The sequence below is a fragment of the Antechinus flavipes genome, chromosome 2, assembly GCF_016432865.1.
Source record: "Antechinus flavipes isolate AdamAnt ecotype Samford, QLD, Australia chromosome 2, AdamAnt_v2, whole genome shotgun sequence".
In the NCBI taxonomy this organism is placed as follows: Eukaryota; Metazoa; Chordata; class Mammalia; order Dasyuromorphia; family Dasyuridae; genus Antechinus; species Antechinus flavipes.
Genome location: NC_067399.1, coordinates 495,467,196 through 495,493,350, shown reverse-complemented (window position 1 = coordinate 495,493,350; position 26,155 = coordinate 495,467,196). Strand labels below are relative to the sequence as shown.

Genomic DNA, 26,155 nt, shown 5'->3' with positions numbered 1-26,155 from the left:
TGTTTGAGTTGGGCTTCAAAGGAACTATTGGAATTCATCAGACCAAGTAAGAAAGAAAGAGAGGGGAGAGGAGGGCATTCCTTCTAAAAGGTTACTGAGGTAGTAAATTTCCAGAGCTGGAATTCAAATCCCAGGCCTCTGATTTCTAATCTAAAAGACTTCCCCCATGTCACATTGCTTCTCCTTCTGTCACTGATTGATTGTATAATCTTGGGCAATTCCTTTTCCTTCTCTGGGCCTCAGTTTCCTCTTCTGCAAAATGAGGGGATTGGACTAGAAGGGTGTCCCGGCTTGGAGATAGAGACCTTCCTCCAAATTCCCAGTCTCTCCCCCTCCTGGGCCTATCCTTTGTCCCAACATGGGCAGAGGAATGATGTTGGCTGCATCAGTCTTATTCCCTTCCTTTCCCTCCCCTCCCCTTATATTCCATTCGTTCCAATTCTGTGTTTCCCTCTGTGCAGAACTGAGTCTGTCCTTTGGGCTTAGCCTCCTTAAGGAGAAGATACATCCCTCTAGGAGCTTATAGTCTCGCGGATGAGATAAGGCTTACGTGAAACAGTTAAGTTCCAGTACAAGGGTGTGAATGATTTACTATCAGCATGAGTGATACAGACAGTAAGTGCTACAGGAGTTCAAAGGCGGAAGAGATTAGTGTGGGCCACAGTGGTGGAGGAGGCTTCACAGAAGCTGTGGTACTTGGCCCAGCCGTGGAGAATGAGAAGCTTTCTGGAGGAGGGGGGACTTAGCTGGCCTTGTAGGATTCTAGGATTTGCATCAGCCGGCAGCTGAGGGATCACAGAACAATCTTTCATTTATTTTAAATGTGGTGAAGCTGAATCCTCAGAGATGGGACTTGCTCGGGGTTGCACATATAAAAAGGCAAAGTCAAGATTTGAATCCAGGGCTATCAAGTCTAAATCTCATGCTCTTCCCATATATAATGTACGGTTTGTGGAGGAGGGGGAAGACATCAGAAACAAGGCTTAGGGGATCAAGCATGTGTAAAGCATGTGGTAAACCATCCCTGGATCAGCTCAGAAACCCTTTCTTGGAAGCATAAACTCCAGAGTTGGAAGAGACCCTATTTAAAGCAAAAATCCATAGTGTGTTTAGCAGGGCAGTCATCCAGTCTCTGCTTGAATATCACCAGTGACTGGGGGCTCACTAGCACATAAGACAGCTCATTCCATTTTTAGATAGCACCAGTTATTAGAAAATTCTCCCTTTTATTAAGCTGAAATCTGCCTCCCTCTAACTTTTCTCCTTGGTCTTATTTCATTGGAAGATATATTTAGACTTAGAAGAAACTTTGTAGGAATCAAATCTTATCTTAGATATATACTAGTTATATGACACTGTTTTTATTTAACTATAAGATGGGGACAAGTCTATCAGACTCAGTGACCCTAAGGTGCCTTCCAACTTTAACTTTGCAATCCTACAACTTTCTAGTCCAACCTTTTTATTCTATAGATGAGACCCAAGGTCACATAGGTCCCAAGTAGCAGATCTGGGATCTGAACATAGGTCCTTTTACTTTTAAATCCTCTGATTCTTCATTTTCTCATTCCACTTCTTCAATATTCCCTGTGGAGCCACAGAGAACAAATGTGTCCCACTCATCTGATGAATTTGACAGAAAACCATGTCACAAAATACATGAGCTTTAGAGAGGTATGAAGTATTATTAGAGGTCTGAAGTGTAAAGAATGGGGTGAGAGAAGGTCATTACCTGGTGTAGACACTTGATGGAGAAACAAAAGAGGCATTTCTAAGTCTAAACCCAATGTCCTTCTCTCCAAATAATGTAGGATATTTGGTGGCATTTAGGGATGGAGAGGTGTTAACTGGTAGCAATAGGTGGAAGGATAGTCTAAGTCAGTGTAACTCAAAGTGTTTGGTCTCAGAACCCCTTTATACTTTTTTTTTTGACATGGGAATGATATTTATTAATAAAGATGTTGAAACTTAAATACAAAACACTTTTAACTTCAGCATTATACTAAACATAGTAACTGTAGGTTTGATAGTCTTAATCACAATTATAATAATACACTCAAAGAATATTGAGGACCCCAAAGAGTTTTTATGTGGGTTATGCTATTGCTGTTTACTACATTAAAAATTGAAGCATATTAGGATTATTATGAAAATAATTTTGACCTAACCATCTCCTGAAAGGGTCTAGAGGACCCTGGAGGTATCCCAACCAAATTTTTTGGAGAAAGGAATAGGGCAAATAAAGGCACTGAGTCATGCAAGTCACAGAAGGGTCAAGGAGGGAGTAGGAAATGGTTCCTAGTTTACTAGGAGTGTGGAGATTATGGAGGGAAAAGGGGAGTAATCTAAGACAATGCTAGAAAAGCAGGGTAGTGAGTAATCAGAAATCCATTTCTCATCTCTTCCCAGAAAATGGATTGACTCCAAATGCACAGAGAGAGAAACAGAGAGACAGAGGCAAACAGAGAGATAAAAGACATTGGGGATGTGGTCAAAGTGGAGGTTCATTTCTCTAGACTACAAATGTTAATGGCTTATCAGTGGATTGATTGGATAGACTGACTTTGAGCTCTAGTTCCACTGCATGTTTGCTGTGTGATACTGGGTGAATCATTTTACCTCTTATAGGGTCTTTTTTCCCCCCTGAGGCAATTGGGGTTAAGTGACTTGCCCAGGGTCACACAGCCAGGAAGTGTTAAGTGTCTGAGAGCAGATTTGAACTCATTTAATTGTTCAGTTCAGGAAGGGATATGCGAGGTACAGAATATAAATATATGCAAACACATAATTTTTTTAAAAAAGAAAAGTAGAACACTAATTGTAGAAAATGTAAGCTTCTTGAGGACAGGAGCTGTTTCATTTTAGGTTTTTTTTATTCTCTACACTTAGCACACTGCCAGGCACAAAGAACTCTAAAGAAATGTTTGTCGATTAGGCTGCGGAACTGGATTTCTGCTTAGTAAGCAGTAAAGAACTGAAGGGGAATGGGGGTGCATTGGACTAAAGAGTGATAGCTATGCAAAGGAAACAAATCTGCTAGTATGTGAAGCATGGATTGGAGGAGTGAGTGAGAAGAGACAGAGATCTTTTATGAACTTTTTTCAGATTTGGAGAAAGGACAGGGCTTTTGTGAGGTGGTTTAAATTCATCCACTACTGAGTCCAGAGCCCTATAATAAGTGCTGGAGGAGATGCAAAACTCAAGGTGTGGTCTGTGATAATAGAGTTGAACAACACTAATATTTGTAGCATTAAGGCTTTCACTGAGTTTTACAAATATTATTGCATTCCTTACATCAAGCTGAAATCTGCCTCCCTCTAACTTTTCTCCTTGGTCTTATTTCATTGGAAGATATATTTAGACTTAGAAGAAACTTTGTAGGAATCAAATCTTATCTTAGATATATACTAGTTATATGACACTATTTTTATTTAACTATAAGATGGGGACAAGTCTATCAGACTCAGTGACCCTAAGGTGCCTTCCAACTTTAACTTTGCAATCCTACAACTTTCTAGTCCAACCTTTTTATTCTATAGATGAGACCCAAGGTCACATAGGTCCCAAGTAGCAGATCTGGGATCTGAACATAGGTCCTTTTACTTTTAAATCCTCTGATTCTTCATTTTCTCATTCCACTTCTTCAATATTCCCTGTGGAGCCACAGAGAACAAATGTGTCCCACTCATCTGATGAATTTGACAGAAAACCATGTCACAAAATACATGAGCTTTAGAGAGGTATGAAGTATTATTAGAGGTCTGAAGTGTAAAGAATGGGGTGAGAGAAGGTCATTACCTGGTGTAGACACTTGATGGAGAAACAAAGGAGGCATTTCTAAGTCTAAACCCAATGTCCTTCTCTCCAAATAATGTAGGATATTTGGTGGCATTTAGGGATGGAGAGGTGTTAACTGGTAGCAATAGGTGGAAGGATAGTCTAAGTCAGTGTAACTCAAAGTGTTTGGTCTCAGAACCCCTTTATACTTTTTTTTGACATGGGAATGATATTTATTAATAAAGATGTTGAAACTTAAATACAAAACACTTTTAACTTCAGCATTATACTAAACATAGTAACTGCAGGTTTGATAGTCTTAATCACAATTATAATAATACACTCAAAGAATATTGAGGACCCCAAAGAGTTTTTATGTAGGTTATGCTATTGCTGTTTACTACATTAAAAATTGAAGCATATTAGGATTATTATGAAAATAATTTTGACCTAACCACCTCCTGAAAGGGTCTAGAGGACCCTGGAGGTATCCCAACCAAATTTTTTTGGAGAAAGGAATAGGGCAAATAAAGGCACTGAGTCATGCAAGTCACAGAAGGATCAAGGAGGGAGTAGGAAATGGTTCAGTTTACTAGGAGTGTGGAGATTATGGAGGGAAAAGGGGAGTAATCTAAGACAATGCTAGAAAAGCAGGGTAGTGAGTAATCAGAAATCCATTTCTCATCTCTTCCCAGAAAATAGATTGACTCCAAATGCACAGAGAGAGAAACAGAGAGACAGAGGCAAACAGAGAGATAAAAGACATTGGGGATGTGGTCAAAGTGGGGGTTCATTTCTCTAGACTACAAATGTTAATGGCTTATCAGTGGACTGATTGGATAGACTGACTTTGAGCTCTAGTTCCACTGCATGTTTGCTGTGTGATACTGGGTGAGTCATTTTACCTCTTATAGGGTCGTTTTTCCCCCTGAGACAATTGGGGTTAAGTGACTTGCCCAGGGTCACACAGCCAGGAAGTGTTAAGTGTCTGAGAACAGATTTGAACTCAGGTCTTTCTGACTTCAGGCACCACCTCACTGCCCCTCTTATAGGGCTTTTAATGAGAACTTAAAATACTAAGTAAATGTAAAATGGTGTCCGTCTATGACAAAATATGACCCAGACCCTTCAAAGAGCTAATAAGCTATCAAATGAGACCATGTTGTTGTTCAGTCATGTTTAACTCTTTGTGACTCCATTTGGGGTTTTCTTAGCAAAGCTACTGGAGGGGTTTGCCATTTCCTTCTCCAGCTCGTTTTGCAGCTGAGGAAACTGAGGCAAACAGGGTTAAGTGGCTGACCCAGGGTCATGCAGCTAGTAATCTGAAGCTGGATTTGAACTCATTAAGGAGAATCTGCCTGACTACAGGTTGGATACTCTATTGACTGCACCACCTAGCTGCCTAAATCCAGCAACATTTGACTAAATGTACCAGTCAGTATAAGGGGATTATTACCTTTGTTGGTCAGGAGAAAGTTGCTGTCCATCTTCTCCTTATTCTCCCCCCCCCCCCAACTTAGACACAGTGTTTCCTTTCCTTCTCTGCAGATCCATTCTGACTCCGATGAAGGTGATGGCTCTATCAAATACACCATCTCTGGGGAGGGGGCTGGGACGATCTTCCTGATTGATGAATTGACCGGTGACATTCACGCCATGGAGCGGCTTGACCGGGAGCAGAAAACCTTCTATACACTTCGAGCCCAGGCACGGGATCGGGCCACAGACCAGCTCCTGGAACCCGAGTCGGAGTTTATCATCAAGGTCCAGGACATCAACGACAGCGAACCTCGCTTCCTGCAGGGCCCCTACATTGGCAGTGTGGCTGAGCTCTCACCCATAGGTAGGTGAGGGGGGTCCGCTTCTCTGGGTGACGATCAGCACATGGGTCTCTGAGAAGGCTAGGCCATGGAATATTCTGCTTCGGTCCTGTTCCCTGGGCCAGTGGTGGGCAGGTTCTGGAGGGTGTTCATTGCTGGGGAGAGGGAGGAACTGTACCATGGTTGCCTCGGGACCCCCTTTTCTTGGGATGTGAGGAGAGCCTCCTGAAGCCCTTGAACTGAGCAGGGCTGTTCAAACTTTCAAATGCAGCTACAGCTTCTGCGACTGTCTGAGGGCTATTAGGAAGGTCATTTGTTGCTGAGAGAGAATAATGGGTGAGGGTAGACATCCAGATACATTACAGACACTCTTGAGATGCATTATGATACATAGAGAGACTGAATCCCATGTCCGGAGACAATGCATCAAGATACAGACATAGAATCACACATACTGATGTACCAAAACACGCAGATTCGGAGACAGACTCAGAGAGAGGAGAGAGATGGGATCAGAACAAGCATTTATTAAGCTCTTACTGTGTGCTGGGCACTGCGAGGATACAGTGAGGCTACAAAGTTGAGAGGATACAAAGAGAGGCAAAAACACATGCAGGGAGCTTATATGCTAATGAGGGAGATGACGTACAAATAAATTATGTACGTACAGGACATGTGCCGCTGTGTAAACGGCAGTTAATTGCAGAGGGGAGGCATGGGGAGTTGTGGGGTGGAGGTAAGGGGGACCTGGAAAGAAGTCTTTCCTAGACAGAAACAGACTTAACGACAGATACACATACATACACATGCACAAGTAATCATGCGAAAAGCCACGCCGCCTCCTGTCCGTACAAAGGGAGACACTGAGAGTGGGCGTGAGTTGCACAGATATAGATACAGCGAGCGGGCGCACACACTTAGACAAACTAACAGAGAAACACGAATGCTTGCTGACGGAGTGAACTGGACACACAGCGTGATGTCCAGAGTCCATCCCAAGAGCAACGCGCCTGCCTCTTTGCATTTCTCACCTCCTTGGAGGGAAGATTTTCCCAGGGGAAGCTGAGATAATTTGTCTGTTGCACGGCCGTCCCCATATTAAGTTAGCTCTGAGGTGCCTTCTGTTGTAACCTGGTGACTCTGCCCTGGCACTTCTGTTGCCCTCTGCCTCCCAAGAAACATGGGCCAGGGCCTCCGGGAGAGGGGAGGGAAGCCTCTTTCTTGGTCCATCCCCTGTAGCCCTGAGGCCTGGTCTCTTTCTGTGTCTCTACTCCGGCTGTCACTAAAGGGCCCAGGGGCAGGGCTCCAAGATGAGCTTTGTTCTTCCAGGGGAATTCAGGGAGCGCGGTTACAGGAGCAAGAAAGGGGGGCCGACACAGGAGGGCCCAAGGAGGCATCCTGTTTCTGGGAGTGGTCATTCCTAGCTCTCTCTGGGCCAGTGGGATTGACAGGTAATGATCAGGCAGCTTCTTCCAAACAATCAGTCCAGGGAAATGGAAGAGGAGAAAATGGGCCAGAAAAAGTGACAGATGCAAAGGAAAGGGAAGACTGGGGAGGGTCCTGGAACCAGAAGCACCTATGTGCGCATATACACAAATATTGCTCCTTTCCAGATGCACTTACAGTATGCATTCATATAGTACTTGTGTATGAATTTACACACATTTATACTGTGAGAAGAACTGCATGCATGGGTACTTAGTCTGTGCGTGAATTTATATATGTATATATTGCATTTCTCCTAAGTGTATATGAATGTGTGTGTGTGTGTGTGTGTGTGTGTGTGTGTGTGTGTAACAGACAGACAGAAGAAGAGGCAAGGAGAGAAGGAGAAAATGAGAGAAGAGAGCAAGGAGAGAGAGAGAGAGAGAGAGAGAGAGAGAGAGAGAGAGAGAGAGAGAGAGAGACTGAGACACAGAAAAAGCAATCATACATGCCTATCAAAGCAGACAACATAGAGCTCCCAATTGGAATTATCTATATACTTGGTACCACATTTTAGAAGGCTCATTGGCAAGCTGGATAACATCCAGAAGAAGGCAACCAGAATGTCAAGGGGATTGAAAACTAGGCCATATTGATGATCAATAGAAGGAACCAAGATGTTTAGCCTGGAGAAGAGAAGACACAGTGTATAAGATACAGACTGCTCAGTGTGGCGAAAAAAGCACTGGGCTTGAATTCAGAGGATCCGAGTTCAACACTACTTCTAATTCTTGCTGTTTTTATGACCTTGGGCGAGACACATAATCTCAATGGGCCTCAGTTCCTTCATCTGTAAAATGTGGGCTATTGGACTAGCTGGTCTCAGAGGTTTCTTCCTGATTTAAATCTCCAGTTCTATGATGGCTGCCTTCAGCTAGTTGAAAAGCCACCATATTAGGAATGTTTTGCTTGGCTCCAGAAGGTAGAAGTAGAACCAATTCATTCAGATCATGGCAACAAATATTTATTAAACACTTGCCTGTGCAGAGCTCTTTGCTAAGTAGATGTTGGAGAGATTCAAAGATGATTAAGGTAGAGTCCCTGCCATCGCAGAACCGCCAATTATCAGAGGTAAAAGACCCATCGTTAACTATGCTATGCAGTATTATGTAACAAATGCTTCAGAGAAATACAAAACAAAGCACGTATGAGATCTGAAAGGGGAGTTCATTAACAATGCAGTGAAGTAGCAAGAAGGTAGATTTGGACTCGGTATAATTAAGAATTTCTCAAAAATCACTGTTATCCAGGAATTAATGGTCTGCCTTGCCAGGTAGTGAGTTCTTTGTTGCTAGAAGACTCAAGCAGAAAATGGATGATTACTTTGTGCCTCAATTTCCTTCTTTGTCAGTAGGTATAATAATTGATTTTCTATTAGGACCAATCAAATGAGCTAATGAATTTTTAAGGTCTACTTACTGAACAAATCAGTTGGAGATTTTTAGGAGAGGTAGCTTCACGAAGTAGAAAGAGCTCTATCCCAGCCAATAGGAGTTCTGGGTTCAAATCCCAGATTCCTTACTTACTCTTTATGGGGCCTCAAATAAGTGACTTCCTTCCTTGAGCCTAGGTTTACTTCTCTGCCAGCAACAATAACAGACCACTAGGTGGTGCGATAGTGCACAGAGCACTGACTAGAGTCAGGAAAATCTAAGTTCAAATCCAGCCTAAGACACTTAGCAGCTAAAAGACCCTGAAAAAGGTACTTAACCTCTTTCAGCTTCAGTTTCCCCTCAACTACAAAATGAAGATCGTAATTACATCTGTCTCCCAGGGTAGTTGTAAGATTCAAATGAGCCTATATATATAAAATGCTTCTCAAATGTTAAAGTGCAATATAAATTCTAGCTGCTGTTTTTATTATTATTGAAAATTAACTAACAACCTCCCAGAACAGTTGTGAACACTGTATTTGGAGACAAAGAACTTTGCTTTGAAAACAGTCTCAGTTGCTTACTGGCTGTGTAACCTTGGACAGATGATTTTCCCGCTCTGTGAGGAGGGCATTGAATTAGCTGGTCTCTAAAGTCGCCTCCAGATCTAAATCCTGAAATCTAATGGGAGGCATGAGTGCAGTTGTATTGAGGGGGCAGCTGTTGTTAGGTCACGCTGACTTATTGACCTCCATGGCTATGGAAGGGCCAGGTTGGTGGCAGAGGACTTCAAAGGCGCTGTAAAGCCAGGATAACCAGGGCACTGTGTCTGTTCTTCCTGGATGGGTGGGTGGACTACAGAGCCAAGTAAATCAGTGAGACCATTGGGAAAAGAAATTAAATGAAATTAATTTATGTTACTTCAGCAACTTTTAAAGCGGAAGCTATCCTGACACCAAGGCATTCTACAAGAATCCAGGCGGCTTTGAAAATCACTCACATTTACTGAGTTGCCTGATCATCAACTGATGGGAACAAGGCCTACGAGAGGCGACAGTGTCTGTGCAAAATTGGAGATCAGAGGGAGAAGGGAAATACGGCTGGGAAACATGAAAGGCGGCAGTCCTTGCAAATTAGCATGCTTAGAAGTTAAAAGGGAATGAGAGTGTGTGGAGCAGCTTCCAGTGGACGGGGACTCCAATGAGAGGAGGGGCAGCCAGAAGCAGGCAGGGAGCCTTGGCCCTGAGTTCACATCTCAGCTCTGTCCACTCACTCTGTTACCCAGGGGCAAATTGCTTCTGAACCTCAATTGTCTAAACTAAAAGTTGGTTAGACCAAGCTGACTTCAAAGATCTTTTCCAGCTCAAAACAGTATGATTTATAAAATAAGGGGCTCAGGCTGACTGAGCTCTAAGGTCCCTTTCCCACTTGCATAGTCAGTGTTCTGACATGCTACATCCCTGCCCTGCCAGTAATAATATTTTGCAATGTGTTGCATCTGCTGTGCTACTGGAGCCCTGTCTACAGGCAGAGGGAGGAATGGTCCCCAGCCCCTTCTCCCTTTTCTGTCACAAGTATAAATTTGAATCTTGGGGCCCAAGGGGCTATAATTTGCCAAATGATGCATATGGGTGGAGGAGTTTTGTTCCCAGACATCTCTTCCGCGCTCTGAGCAACTCCCTGTGGGGGAGGCAGTAATGCAGTCAGAGCCTCCCAAGACACTCATTGAATAATAACAACCAACCTCAAGCACTTTGAACTTTTCCTGCTGGCTTTAAAATACATTATCTCATTTTATCCTCCCAAGATCATTGGGGGCCAGACAGGGTCATTCCCATTTTCCAGAGAAGAAAATTCAGTCAGGCCCCGAGAACCGAAGGGACTTATCCAAGGTGATAGTGCTAGTCAGTGAGGAAGCTACTTTTAAAACCTAGATCTCTGGATGACCAATTCAGTACACACACACACACACACACACACACACACACACACACACGTTTTATCACACTCTTAATCTTGCTGATTTGTACTCGGGTGAATGAATGGAGGAGCATAGGTTGGGAGAATCATAGAATTTTAAAGCTAAAAAAGCTTTAATAAGTATTTGACCTAATAAAACCTATTGTATAGATAAGGAAAAGGATATTTGGACTCAGAGCTGGACAGGAAATCATCAACCCCTTCGTTTTATGGATGAAGAAATGGAGGACCGAGAGTTAAGTGAGTGCCAAGTTCATCCAGGTAGTGAATTGTAGCTCTGGGATTTAAACTCTGCACCCCTGATGCCCAAAACCACTGCTCTTTCTACTATACTGTGAGGTCCAGATGGGAAGCCCAAGCCAAGAAGAGGCCCAAGGTCACTCTGTGAATTAGTTGTTGGCAGGGATAGAATTGAGTAAAAAACCAGAAGCCATGGTCTGGCCTTAATGAGCCCGAATAGCACTATCTTGGAAGACCTCTTCCCGCAGGGAGATCTAGGAGGACGAGGGTCTGGCCACAAAGACCCTTCCCCCTCCTGGGCTGGCTCATGGCTCCCTGTCTCCAGTGGGGAGGACAGGAAGGAGGCTGACTCAGGGACCAGGGAGAGGGCTGGCTAGGGAGCCCCCAAGGGCCAGAGATGGAATCAATCGTGCCCAGCATCCACAGAGACAACTTCTAAAGAAGTTTTTAATTAAAGTCCAGGAAGATCTATATGTGCAATATCTCTTTGCCTAGCAACAGCGCTTGGCTTTCAATACCAAGAGGGGCCAGGCCTGGGGGAGGGGGAGAATGAGGCCAAACCAAGGGAGGACACGAGGAGGGGCAGACAGGCCTCCGAGCCCCTGGAGAAGAGCCGAGGGTCCGGGCGTCCCATAGACGGAGGCCGTCCCCGGCCCCAAAGATCCAAAAGCAAAAGGGGATGGTGAGACGGGAGGAGCAGCTGGGAAATCAGAATTCCCTTGGGGCGGATGAGCCACCTGGGTCTGGGGCGTCCAGAGATCTGAGTCTCTCCTGCTGGAAGCCCACAGTAACACAATAAAATCCTAATCAAAGCGGGGCTCATCAATCCTACTTAATGTAGGCCTAATGTAAGTGCTGAGAGCAACAGTCGGTGAATTATAATGCTGGGCCTGGGAAGGAGCCTTGATCTGGGAGTCAGGAGGGCTGGGTGCTCTAGTCTAGTTTTTTCTCTTGGCTGGCTCTGTGACCTTAGACACATCAATTTCTTCCTCCGGGTCTCAATGGTCTTTTCTGTAAAATGAGAGTTTTAAAATAGATCATCTTTTTAGAACATTTCCAGCTCGAGCATCCTGTGTTCTAAGGGCCTTTCCAGTCCTCTGTCCTCTGTTTTGTATCCAAGGAGATAAAATCTCCTCTAAGAGTGACATTTTGCATTCTACAGTGTGTTTTAGGGGCTAACAGCCTTTGTTCCAAGCCCCCCCCTTTTTTTTTACCACTAATGCTTCTTGGAACTTAGAAGTGAAATATGCAGAATTCAGGAGGCTGAGGGGCCTCCTCCTTCCACGGTCTCACGCCCCAGGCCTGACTCCCTTGAGAGGCCATCACTATCCTGACCAAGTCTCAGTCCGTTAGTGGTGGGGAGGAAGGGCCAGACCCAACGGCGGGGGCTGGGATAGTCTGGGTGTTTGAGCTGCCCCCAGTTCACTGGGCGAAGCTAAAACCATCCTGACTTGGGCTGGGGGGGGTGCCCAGAGCTTCCGAACACTCTAATTGGGAACGTTTGGCGGCTCATGGACTGTTCTTGCTTCCAGGAGCTCAGGAGCGTGTTCTGCTCGACACTTGTTGTTGCTGCTGCAGGATTGTCACCCAAGACCATCTCCTATGGGAAAAAGAAGAATGGGGGGGGTACCTGACCCACCCATTCATTGCTGACCCTACTGTCCCATCTCTCCTTTCTTCCTTCCTATTCCCCCTCCATCCTTGCTTCTTCCCCGCCCCTTCCCCTCCTTACCTTCATCCCCCCGGGCCTTTCTCTGCAATCCCCGTCTGGTCTCCTCCTGCCTGTGTCCCTCCCCTTTCCCTCTCTCTCCTGCTTTGCCTCTTCCCTTAGCTGCTGTCCAACGTGTCCTGTGTCTCCCAAGGCTCATCCGTCTAGATTAGGCTGTGCAGTCGGAAGCCCCGGGGTTGAGGCCAGCAGAGTGAGCTGGCTGCAGGAGTGATGATCACCGAGGGAGCTGAGAAGAGCTTGAGAAGGAGGGTTGTTTCCTGTGTAATCAGTACGTTCCTGGGGCCTCGACAAGTGGTTTTTAATTTTTAATAGAAAGTGTTCAGAGCAGTTATAGCAGCTGCAGGTGATGGAGAAAGACAGGGCCGGGATGGAGTTTCTCTTTTACAAGTCTGAAAAGCAAAGTCAAAGTCCAGGAAGTCCCCCTAGCTTGGATTCCCATAAGATGTCTAGCTTACACTGGATAATTTCTAGGGCCTCTTCCAGCTCTGACAGCCCAAGTATCTGAGACTCCCTTCTACCTCTGAGATTGTCTTCCAAGCCCCCTTTCATTTTGGACCTATTCTAGGGTCCTCTCCCCCACCCTGGACACCCAGTGGGATACCCATAAGGATCTTCCCACCTGAACATTCTGTGTTCTAGCATCACTCTCTAACATCCTGTGTGCCATCCATCTCATATCTATATTCTGTATTCTGTGGCTTTTTGGAGCTCTCACTCTCATGTCTGCGCCTCCTCCCATCTCCCTGTGCCCCAGTCAGGGCTGATCTGCTGCCTGGACAGAATTAGACATGATGGCTATAGTACTATGATAGATGATAGATGGAATACTACAAAGATTTATCACAGTTTTGTCTGCAAAAATGATCCAGTTCTTTTATGTCCTAGAGGTATTTCAAGCAAGGAAGGATTCATAGTTGAAGTGAACAGTGTTAGGGCCAGGGAACTGGACTTCCAGTGCCTCAACTTCTTTATCTTTAAAATGGGAATAATAATCTCTGTCCTGACTTTCCCATGGAATTATCATAAAGAAAGCACTTTGTGAACAACTTCAAAGAACTATTAAATCATGTACCATGTTTTAATTTTAATTTTAATTTTTCTTACATCTTTTTCCTCAACTTTATTTCTTTTTTCTTGTTCTTTTCTTCCTCCTCATCCTTTCCTCCCCGATTTGTATCATTCCTTCCAGTTCTTTTCTTTTTCCATGTCCTTTTCCTGCATTTCTTTTTCCTCCTTCCTTTTTCTTCTCTCTCCCTCTGTCTTTTCTTTTTCCTCATCCCCATCCCATCTTGTCCTTCCACTTTCTCCTGTCAAATTATATGTTGTTCTTCTTCCTCTTCCTTCTCCACATCTGATTCTTCCATTCTCATTTTTTCCTCTTTTTTATTTTTCCATTTGGTGCCTGCAACCACATTGGAACTACTGAGCTTTGTTGGAGTCATGGTCCCTGCTAGCTTTAGAAATTTTGTTAAGAAATTAAAATCTTCCAAATTAAGAAATAGATATCATTTTCTTCGGTCAAACACAGAACATGAACTTTCTGTTTGCCCAAGAATTCTTCTTCCCTTCTCCCCATCAGTAGGACTAAGTTGAGCCCAGTTGACCTGAAAATGGTAGTATATAGGGATTTAGTCTAGATAGCAGAAAGACAGACAAATAGATAAATTAATTGATAGATAAATTGACTGATAGATAGGTAGATAGACAGATAGATAGATAAATTGACTGATAGACAAACATACAGGGAGTTAGTTAGATACATAGATACATAGATAGATGGATGATAGCTGGATAGAGTATTGTCAAGTGCTGTGCTAATCACTTCTAGAGACAAATACAAATAAGTAAGATAGTTCCTGTTCTTAAGGAGCTTATACTCTAAAGAGGAAGACAACTCTTAAGGGCCTCTGGATACCAGGATTGGGAACATGTGGCAGCATGGTCTGATGATGGCCAAAAAGTGAATTGAAGCCTACATTTATGCAAGATAAGGTAAAAGCTCACTTGTCAGAGCCTAGGTGGTTTTAGGGGCCGAATCCAGGGAAGGAAGGAATAAAGTCTGGATTGGAGATGGCTTGGTCTGGAAATGGCTCAGAAGAGTCACATCCCTGGAGAAAAGAGCCCAAATGATGGGGTGGAGGCAGGGGGGGGGGTGAGAAAAAAGTAGAAATATAGGGAAAATAGGGGAAAAGCAACTTGAATTTCGAGTATGAGAACTAACATTGGCTCTGCTATTTACTGCCCATGGGACCTTAGACAAACCATTTCCTCATGTGCAAATGAGAGTGCTGGACTTGCTGGTCTCTTCCAGCTCTCAGAAAGCTGTTCTTATATTCATGTCCATCAGGGATGTTCCTTTGACAGTTCCTTTGACAGTATGTAGGGAATACTTTTCTAGTGATACTATTTCTTTTCTAAATACTCCAAATCAATCAATATTTTAAAAAGACTTCACTTCCTGAATGCTACATTCATGAGATAACAAGGTCCCCAAGGGCTTGGGCAAGAGCCAGAACCAGATAGCGGGACAAGAGGAGAAAACCATTTCCCTGAAAGGCCAGAAAAGCCTGGCATTCAAGGCCTTCCACATTCTAACCCCAAGTTACCTTTTCAGATTTATCTCACAGCGAACAGAATGCAGACCTGGACATGAATCCCTTCCTAGCTGTGTGATGTTAGGAAGCCACTTCATCTCTCTAGGCTGGTTTCCCTGGGGCAGGCTTATGGTATCCACTGTAACAGCTACTTCCTGCCTCTATCATGCTAATATTGTAGTAAGGATTTCATAAATTGGTCTTGTGTAGTGATCCTTAGAAAGATCAGGAATGTTAATTCTCTTAATTATACAATCCAAGAGTACTTTAAACTCATAACATAAATTGTGCACAATAATTCTGGTAGCTTTTCCATTAGCAGATATTTATTAAGTGCCTACTGTATATGAAGCACTATGGATACAAACTTAAATGGTCATTTTATAGATGAGGACACAGACTCAATGATATTAAGTGACTTGGCTATGGTGACATAGTCAGTTAGTAGCAAGGCTGGAATTTGAACCTGGACTGGTCTTCTTTCTATAATACCATGCCTGGGGTTCCATATTCTCCCTGTCTTTCAGGGTTATTGGAAAAAAATGCTTTATAATCTCTAAAGCACTATAGAACTTATTATTTTGTCTACACTCCACCAAAATGGATCGTTGACTACATCTTTCTATCTATCTTCCCTCTATCCCACCTTCTTGCATATTTGCTCAGGATGCTCTGTTTGCCTAGACAACTTTTCTCCCCAGTTATCCCCCTCCATCTCCACCTGTTAAAATCTCTCTCACATCTAATATTCTCTCTACTTGGATAGTTGACATTTGAATATAATTTTATGTTCAGTTTCACAATAATAATAATAGCTAACATTTATGTAGTGCTTACTATCTGCCAGGTATTATGCTAAGTGCTTCATAATGATTATCTCATTTGGCCCTCACAAAAATCCTGGAAAGTAAGGTACTGTTAGGCGAGCAGGGGTTAAGTGACCTGCTCAGGGTGACATGGCTAGTAAATGTCTTAGGCTGGATTTGAACTCTGATTTCTTGACTTCAGACCTTCTGTTCTATTCACTGTATCACCTACTTGCCATACTGTTATTAGGAAGAGAAGAAATTTGTATTAATAAGAATGAATAGAAAAGGCTTCCTGGAGGAGGAGGTTTTGAACTGACCTGTTAAATTATGAGAAGGAGTGGCAAAGGCAGAGAAAGTAAAGATTATCTTCTCTCCTGTCTCTCTTATTTATAGAAAGATAAACTAAGGACTAGAGTCATTTGCTGAAAATCATATAGCAGTCCTCCAGCCCCCTAGGGACCTTAAACTACATTTCTGCAGAATGACAGGTGACTTTTCCATCCATCATTTCTGATATGTTGCTAGCCCCATTGGGTTGACAGCACATAATGATGAAGAGAGGGACCTCGGTTCTATCCTGAGTGCGGAGGCTAGAACCTAGTTGTATAACCTTGAATAAGTGGCTACCTCTGTTGGGGTTTCAATGTGTTTTCTCTAAAATGAAAGAGTTAGCTGAGACGGTCTCTAAGGTGATTTCTACCCATAATGCTCCACATCTCAAATCATTTCCAGTGTTGATCTGCCATGATTACAAGGAAGGCGTGTCAGTGTGGCAAGTGTGTTTAGCCTGATGCAGGGGGGTTGGAATGGGGAGCATCCTAGATGAGGGGAGCTACTGGAGGGGGTTACCTGGGGAAAAGGAGAATATCGGTGATCCTTCAGTACCAATAGTAACAATAAGAGCAGTAGAGAAACCAAGACAAAGTAACAGAAGTCTCCAAATTGAAACTGGGAAGCATGAGGATATGTGACAGGCTCAGAAAAAATCCCAGATCCTATTTGAGGTTCTATAAGCCAGAGGAGATGGGAAGGACCACTAGAACCACCAGAACCACTTCCCAGATGCCCCAATAATGTCACATGGCTGCTAAAGGGCGTTTAGTGATCTGGAAGGCAAAGAAGAGCTTAATTTGTGTAAACAGAAATCTAGCATACAGAACAAGGCAAGTGATGGTCCAGCCTCTTTCTGTCCTGGTTATATTGTGTCTAAAATATTGCTTTTGGCTCTGGGTGCTACACTGATGGGCAAAAGATTATAAATAGTTCAGACATTATTTGATAGTTAAAGGAGATGGGGATATTAAGCCTGGAGATAAGTGGGGAAGCAGCCAAAAAGAGTATGGGTTCTGGAGTCAGAAAACCTGAGTGCAAATCCAGCATAGCCTCTGTGAACTATGATCCTATGACATAGCATCTGAAGGGCTGGCATAGTCAGGAGGGATGAGGCTCCCTCTGCTTGGCTACAGAGAACAGAATTAGGAGCAGTGGGCAGAAGCAAAGCTTCCTAGATCTGGAACTGTTCAGAAGTAGAAAGGACTGCCTGAGGAAAGAATGAGTTCCCTGTCACTAAAGATCTTTAAACAGAGATGGGATGGCCACTTATTAAGAATGTAGCACAGGATGTCCTTCTACCTGCAAAGAGATAGGACTTCAAACAAGCAAGTCTCTCTCCTGCCTCTAACTCCTGCAATCTTAGAGCACTCCATATGATGGGGTCCTTGGAGGGCTGTATAAGTGGCCACCCCTATGATGCCCTTGTACTGTGTCCAGACTTAGACAGGGATGTGGCAAAAGCAGCAAACTAGGGCTTAATAATAATGATAGCCAATGCTTATATGGTACAGTAAGGGGGCTTCTATTGGGGAAATCCTGACTACTCTGTTTTGATAGCTACAGCCAGTGTTTCAGTCTTAGCTCAGACACCTCCTACCTATGTGACCTGTACCAAGTCACTTTACTGTTCTGAGCTTCAATTTTCACATCTGGAAAATGGGAATGATAGCCAGAGTCCTTGAAACTCAAGATTATTGAATTGGTATCCGAATAGGAATGGCCTTTATATTTCTCCAAAGTGGTTGTGCAGCTTTAGCTCAAAGATCTTCACTGACAAAGGACTCACTATCTCCTAATGTAATCTATTCCATTCTTGGATAGATCTTATTCAGTTCCACTCTGTTCAAAAAGCGTGTGTTAAGCCCTTTATATTTGCCTATGCTACATTCCAGAGATTCAAGACCAAAAGAAAACCCAAAATGGTCCCTATTATCATAGATCTGGAATTCTACTGAGAGGAAACAGAGAGGAACAGAAAAAGCTAAATTAAAGTATACGTGAAATAAATACATAGTAATTTGGGGGAGGAGAAACCTAACACTTGAGGGATCCAGGGGATTGAGAAAGTCCCAGTATAGAAGTAGCTGTTGTGGTGACCTGATGGGAGCCAGGGATTTCAGGAGGCAGAGGTGAAAACAGAAAACATTTGGGCACGGGGGAGCAGATGGAATGTTGTAGGGAAGTACCAAGTAGTCCAGATAGGCTAGAATGTGGGCTTATGTGGTTTTCCTTACATAGCATTTATCCTGCCTTCTTTCTAGGGTTGTTATGAGAATCAAATCATATCATGACCGTGGAAGATCCTTTAAAAACCATAAAAATATATACTAGGATCACAGACTTTAGTGCTGAAACAACTTTTGAGATCATCCGGTCCAGTCAGCTCTCATTTTCTCCAGGAGAGCAGTGAGGTGCTTTGTCCAAGATAGTACAGTAATCAAGTTGAGATTCAAACTCAGCTTCTTTGACTCCAAATGGAGTGCTTCTTCCACTGTGATCTCCTTGCTGCATATTATGGATCCTTGTCCATCGTTGAGTACAATGATTATAGCAATTTAATAATAATGGTAACAATAGCAATAGCAAATAGTAATATGTATAGAGTCCTTTAAAGTTAATGAAATACTTCACAGACATTTGACTTTAACAGTAACCCTGGGAGATGATTGCTAATGCTATCCACATGTTATATATGGGGAAACTGAGGCAGAAGTTAAGTGACTTGGCCAGGGTCATTTAGCTAATAAGTGTCAGAGGCTGGATTTGAATTCAGTTGTTCTTGAATCTAAGTGCAGTGCTTTATCCACTGTGCCACCTAACTGCCTCTAAGGTAATTTTCTTTAGTCCTGTGGCATTTCTACCTTTTAGCAATGTTAGGGTGAAAGATTCTAGGAAGACTATTCAAAATGTGTATTGATTTTGGACCCGTCTACAAGAGGGTATCACTGCTGCATCCTAGCCAGGGAATTCTGGGATTCAGAGAGTGGATATAACTTGACCAACATCATAGAAGTAGTAAGTAGGAGAACTCGGACTGCGATCCCGGTATGTGAGGCTCAGAGGTACTCGTGTTCCCCACTCCTATCCTGCACCTTGGCTCCTGGTTCCTTGTTCTCCATCCTTTCTTCCCTGGGATGTTAAGATCTCATTTCTCATACCTTTCCTCCTCCTTTTTTCTTCTCCTCCTCCTCCTCCTCCTCCTCCTCCTCCTCCTCCTCCTCCTTCTCCTTCTCTTCCTCTTCCTCCTCCTCCTCCTCCTACTCGTCATCTTCCTTTTCCTCCTCCTTCTCCTCCTCCTCCTCCTCCTCCTCCTCCTCCTCCTCCTCCTCCTCCTTCTCCTCCTTGGTGGTTCCAATTTTAATGGAAGAGAGGGAGGTGCATTGCAGGGGTAGAGTGGGGTGGGCTGAAGGAAGAGGAGTAGGTGGGTAGGAAAAGAAGAAATGCTAAAGACTAAGAAATAAATATGTCTCTCCAGCCTGCCAAGGGCCAGAGAAGGGAAGACGGGAGGTGGGCTGGGAAAGAGAGAGTGAGGGAGGGAAGGGGGTGGGGAGTTCGTGGAGAAATGCTGCAGTAGCATTTCCAGACACTCCCTCATTAGGCCAGGCAGTGAGCTGGACTCACCTCTGGACTGACCAAGCAGGACAGCTTGAAGACCGTGCTGCCCATGGGGAAGGAGGACAACAGCTGGGATGAGATAGGACAGGGCTCATGGAAGGGGAACTTGGGAGTTCCAAATGTTCTGATCCCCCATTCCCAGCTGGAACCCTGGGCTAGCAGTGGGCATGGGGCAGAGCAGATGGGGTCCCTCTGGCAGGGACATGAGTTAGAGGCAGGAAACACCTTCAGAACAGTCTAAACAAATCCTTAATTTTGCAAATATAGAAACTAAGATCTGGAAGCTTTCCCCAAACTTTTTGTGTGAGCTTAGACAGATCACCCAATCTGGATATAAAATGTCTGTAAAATGAGAATTTTGAGAAGTTCTTAATTTTAATGGATATATATCTGGGGTCCATGAAAATGGATGGAAATTATATCTTTATATAATTGGTTTTCTTTGTAACCCTTGTATTTTACATTATACATTTAATAACATTTCCCTAAGAAGGAATCACCAGGCCAACCAGACTGGCTCTCATCTAGTCTGATCTCTAAGGTTCCTAACAGCTTGGTCAGTCTACATTCTGTATAATATATATGTTCTGTCCTGACATGCTATGTTCTAAGGACCCACCTCACTTTGATATTCCATGTTCTGAGTTTCCTTCCACCTTTGCCATTTGATTTAGAATTTACTTCAGCAGTCCTTCTTTAGCTTCCTTCTGTGGGGGATCCTACGTTCAGGGCTGCAGATAAAAATACAAAAAACAGTATTCTCCTTTCCTCCTAAGGATATTGCCATTGACTAGTGGTAGAAATAACACGCACACAGATGAGGTAGAATGTAATGGGGCAAACACCAAGTCTGCCCACAGGGCCCTAGGAAAATCTGAGGCCCTTTTAGATTCTGCTCTGAGGTCTGACTTATTCTAGGAGGCTGCAGTTCCCTTACCGGCAGGCGAGGCCGCCCAGGTCTGTCCGTCCTTCCGTCTCTTGGTCTCTCCTGTGTCTCTCCCCCGCTGCCCCCAGCTGAGCCTCACGTCCCAAGTTCTGCTCTCCTCAAATTGAACATGATGTCAAATTAGAACCATGGCGGGGACAGGCAGAGTGAAGCGCTCGGTTTAATGAGGCAGCGTCGAAAATCAATAACTTAATTGCAGCCGTTTGATGGACTTTTATCCAATTTATACTCTCCCCGGCCGGCTACGTGCAGAGCATGAGGAGAGAGGGCCCTGTCTGGGTCCCTCGGGGAGGGGGGATGGCACCGCTGCCCTGGACTGTATCTGGCCCGGCCCTCTCCCAGCTCCTCCATTCTGGCTTTTCCTCTTTCCTGAAGAGCAGGGTGGGAGAATCCAGCGCTCAGGACTGCCTCCCCATCTCCCTCCCAGCACTCCTAGGAGGTTGAGCTGTGGGGCAGTGTCCAGAGCAGTGACTCTTGCTGTTCGCTGCCCCACAAGGCTTACAAATCAGCTTCTTTTTACCTTTCAACCTCCACTACCCTCTGGCTGAGCCCATTCTACAGGTATATCATGGAGGTACTGGCATGAAATACTGGCAAGAGTGCTATATTCAGAATTAAAGAATTTGAGTTCTAATCCTGGTTTTGCTATCTTGCCTTTGTGACCTTGGACAAGGGACAACCACTGTAGGCCTCAGTTTCTTAAAGTGAAAAGTATCCTTTCCATTTCTAAATCCTGTGTTTGCTTAAGAATCACATCCAAGCTATTTTTTGCAGTGAGGTAAGAAAAAGGTTTCTGTCCTGGGACTCAGGAGCTCCAGCTTCTAGTCCATCCTTTGTGTCTAATTTTACTGTGTGATCTTGGACAAGTGCCTTTCATCCCCGATGGAAGGGAAAACCTGCTAGTATTAGAGCTTATTGAAACATAGAATAGATTGCTCTGGAGGGGCTAATGAGCTCCCTATCACTGCAGGTTAGTTGGATGACTACTTGGAAGGGTTTTTGGAGGAAGGATTCTTATTTGGGTATGGATCGCACTAAATGACCTGTGAGTTCCCTTTTCTCTCTCAAATTCGGTGATTTGCTCCCTCCGGACCTGGATTTCCATTTCCGTAAGCTGAAGGTATTGGATAACATAAACTGAGAGATGCTTTCCAACTCTTTTTTTCCCCTCAGAGGCATTTGACAGGCCTAGAAGGGCTGACGAGCCTAGAGCCCAGTCAGACTAACCACATCCTCTTAGCATCTATACCCCTACTAGATGAGACATGGGTATTACACCCTCCCTCATCCCCACCCCCATCTCCATGGGGACATGGCTCTGATGTAAGTGTCCAGGCTGGGAATGGTTAAAGGAACCGGACACTGCCCCACAACTCACCCTTCTTCACTCACAGTTCCTTGCGGAGAGGGTGGCAGGAGGCATGAAGGTGGTGGGGCTCAGTGGGGAGAATGGGAGACTTGAGGAGAGCAAGCCAGGGGCTTGGTGAGCAGGATGCGGACTCCATGAGGAGATGGGGCTGGGAGCTCAGTAACACCTCCCAGCGAGTCTCTTTTCCCTCTCAGGCTCCAGGCAGATGATCTCACAACCGTGTCTCTCCTTGGTCCCCCCTACTTTCCCCCTCCATGGGCCCAGGCACTTCAGTAATGCAGGTGATGGCATCAGATGCAGATGACCCCACGTATGGGAGCAGCGCACGACTGGTGTACAGTGTCCTGGATGGTGAGCAGCACTTCACTGTGGACAACAAGACAGGTGAGGAGCTCTGCGGGGAGTGCTCAGCAGAAGGGATGGCAGACATGCGCCCTGTAGCCTAGAAACTGATCCCAGTGGGGTAAGTGGGGAAAGGAGGCTGAGGAATCAAATTCCTCCCCAAGGAAAAACAAAGGATGATGGGAGGACTGCCATGAACAGATGGAGGACAGCTCTTGGGAAGTACCAGGACAAGGGTACTAAGGGATGGAAGAAGAGAGAAGGTGGAATAATAGTGATGATAAAAATAATAATAGTGATAAAACTATAATAATAGCTAACATTTATATAGCACTTACTATGTGCCAGGCTCAGTGCTAAGCATTTTATAATTGAGATCTCATTTGATCCTCACAATAACCCTGGGAGGTAGGCGCTATTATTATCCCCTTTTTACTAATGAGAAATTTGAGGCAGACAGAGGTTAAATGACTTGTCCGGAGTTACAAGCTACTAAGTATCTGAGGGCAGATGTGAACCTCCTGACTCCTGGACAATGCTCTATTATTCACTGTGTCACCTAATTGGGGAGCCAGAGGTCCAGAAAAACAGTGAACAGAGGAGATGGGAAGATAGGGGACAAGGAATAAGAGATTGGGTTGAGAGGCTAAAAAAACAGGAGCAGAGAACAGCAGGGTGGGGGTAGAGGTAAAAGCTAGAGGGACTGGAAGACTGGGAAGAGAAGGTGAAAGGACAGAAAGCTAAATAAAGGTAGGAGAAGGGACCGAATGGTGAAGAAGAGCAGGAGACAGAGGGATAGGAAATGGAAATACAATGGAAGGATATATAGGGTATAGAGGAATGGGAGGCCCCAGGTTGTTGGGGTGAGAGCTGAGAGATGGGAGGGACCTCTGAGTAGGAAGAGCAAGGAAACAGAAGGAGAGAAGGGGAGGCAAGCAGAGCATGCAGAGTGATAGGGAGACATAGGAACAGAAAGGTTGGCGAGAGCGAGGGGAATACGGCCTCTGAAAGTAGACCTTCAGACTGAGCAAGGCCCAGCCAGAAGCCCCTATCCCCAGCTGTCAGTTGAAAAAAAGAAAGGAATGGAGACAAAGAGGAGAAGAGGAAGTCTTTCGGTTGGCTAGTTCAAGTTTTAAACATGGCCTTCCCAACCCTTTGCACTGGATCCCCCAAGTTTTGGCTGCTCTTTGCCCCCAATGGTTAGCTCCCTAGCTCCCACAAGCCAAATTTGTATTTTATGCCATCCAAATGTATGTTCAGAGGAGTGCATTGTGAGTCACATGAAGGAGAAACTAGGAGCTGAGAGATCAGCTAGTTAGAAGGCTGTTATAGTTATCCAGAGGAGAAGCATCATGGGCCTGGGCTCAGGTGGTGATAATGGATATAGAAAGGGGGGAACACACGCCAGAGGTATGGCAAAGGACATCTGAGGCACTGGATACCGGGGACTCCAGGAACAGGGGAGGGGAGGGTCGGCAATTCCAAATCAACTGAAATAAAGAAACTGAGACATGGAATAGTTGTACGGGGAATCAGGGTGAGCTTAGGGTGGACGTGTCGAATTTGAGAGCTGGCTGGTATGTCCAGATGAAAGTGTCCCACAGGCATTTAGGGATGTTGGTCTGGAATCTTGAGGAGGGATTAGGGTCCTAGGGTAGCATCCACAGAGGTGGTAGTTTGAGCCATGGGAACAGCTAAGGTTTCCAAGGGAGATAGCATAGAGAAAGAAGATAAATAGGTCCAGAACAGAGCCTTGGGGAAAGCCCACGGTTAAGAGATGAAAGGAAGAGAATGGTCAAGCCACAGAGAAAGAGCGGTTGGAGAGGTATTAGGGGAAGAATATCAAAAGAGAACAAGGGACAGCTTCATGGGGTATTGAACAAGGTGACCAGTGAAGTGAGATAGAGAGGAAGAAGAGGAGGAGAGCTGAGCAAAGACCATTGGATTTGGCAAGTAGGATATCACCGGCTCTCTGGTTCAATGGAAAGAACCCCTGAGTAAATGGGTTGAAATCTGGACTCTGCTTCTATCTAGCTGTGAAGGCTTGGACAAGTCACTTCCTCTCTGAGCTTCAGTTTTTTTTTTTCATCTGTAAAATAAGGACATTGGACAAGATCAGAGATTCTCTCTCTCTCTCTCTCTCTCTCTCTCTCTCTCTCTCTCTTTCTCTCTCTCTCTCTCTCTCTCTTTCTCTCTCTCTCTCTCTCTCTTTCTCTCTCTCTCCCCTTTCTACTCTTAAAAAATATTGAGAACTCCCCAAAAGATTTTTGTTTATGTGGATTCTATTTATCCCATGCTTTAGCATAGTGCCTGGTAGGTGCTTAATAAATTTTTATTGATTGATTGATCAATACTTATCATATTAGGCCATTTTAGTATTATTATAAAAATCAATAGTATTAATTTCAAGGATCTTTGTGAAAAGTCAGAAATCCTAGGAGTTCAATCAGTAAGTCAGTCAGTGGACATTTATTAAGCCCCTACAGTGTGCCAGATATGGCTGAGTGCTAAGTACAAAGAAGACATAAAGCAGTTTTTGCCCTCAAGGAACTTAGCCTTATTGGGGAAGAACAGGAAGCTGAAAAGGAGGGGCAAGATGAAGTCCAAATGGGTGCATCTAGGTAGGAAATGAAAGGATGGCTGACCTGGGCACCCTCTTTTAATGGAGGATCTGGGACTACATTTGGAGATTCTCTGGACCAGATGGTCTTTAAGGTCCCTTCCATCTCTCTCAAACTATGGTCCCAGATTAATTAATAATAATTATTAGCATTTATATAGCACCTTGAAGTTTGCTTAGAGAAATTTAATTTACATTCTCATTTGAAACTTACAAAAACTCTGTAAGGCAGGTACTACAGACTTTGTTATTCTCATTTTAAAGATAAGTAAACTGAGACTGAGAAAAATGGTCACATAGATAGGATCAGAAGTAGCCCAGATGATAGAGTACAGCATCAGAGAGTTAGAGGTAGAAGGGATCTTAGAAGTCAATGAGTCCAATTGCCTAATTTTATAGAGGAGGAAACTAAGTCATAGGGGAGTTAACTGACCTCCCCTGGATCAAAAAACTAATAAGTGCCCTAAGGGCAGGATTTGAATTCAGGTGTTCCTAATTTCCAGTCCAATGCTCTATGAAACCATGCTGCCTCATCAATCGAGATGCGAGCCTGGTTGCTGGGAGTAAGGGAGAAACTGGGTGATGGAGAAGTAGATGTTGTAGGTTGAAGAGTTCCCATCAATGTCCTGGGCTGGCTAATGCTACCTACCATTTCTGTAGTGCTTTATAATTTACAAAGGCCTGTCCTCACAACATTCCTGTGAGGTAAGTCGTTATCCCTCATTATACATATTGGAAAACTGAGTCCCAGTACTATTACACTGTTACACTCTCTCCTCTATTTTCCAGGCTATGATATGCTCTGAGAACCATAGAGAGAAGATAAGAAGGCATAGGATTTAAATTTGGAAGTTTTGAAAGGGTCCTGCAGGATCACCCTATCCAAAGCTCTCACTTTAGATGAGGAAACTAGTCCTGGAGGGAAATTGTGCATGATCATAAAAGAAGGAGCAAGGCCACTTTATGAGGATCTGGAAAACCCTTAGGGGCCTTTTTCCAGGAGAGAGGTCATGTCCAAGGGAAAGATCAAGTTTCTCCAGTCCCTTCTTGGTTGCCCTACTCCCACTCCACTCTTCCCTCATTGTTCCTTCTCTGGGCTCTCATCTCCCTACAGTATCAGGGG

The 26,155-nt window shown here is 44.3% G+C and overlaps 1 protein-coding gene across 2 annotated transcripts in view; it reads left to right on the top strand.

Annotated features, from left to right (window-relative positions):
* The window catches only part of CDH22 (cadherin 22), a 94,865-nt gene that overhangs the window by 18,986 nt on the left and 49,724 nt on the right, over nucleotides 1-26,155 (top strand). Inside the window, exons 2-3 of one of the 2 annotated variants that reach the window (XM_051979952.1) lie at nucleotides 5,326-5,620; nucleotides 22,335-22,454. In XM_051979952.1, coding sequence (XP_051835912.1) covers nucleotides 5,326-5,620; nucleotides 22,335-22,454 — 415 coding nt within the window. The remainder of the gene's footprint in view (nucleotides 1-5,325; nucleotides 5,621-22,334; nucleotides 22,455-26,155) is intronic. The other variant, XM_051979953.1, reaches the window with a different exon arrangement.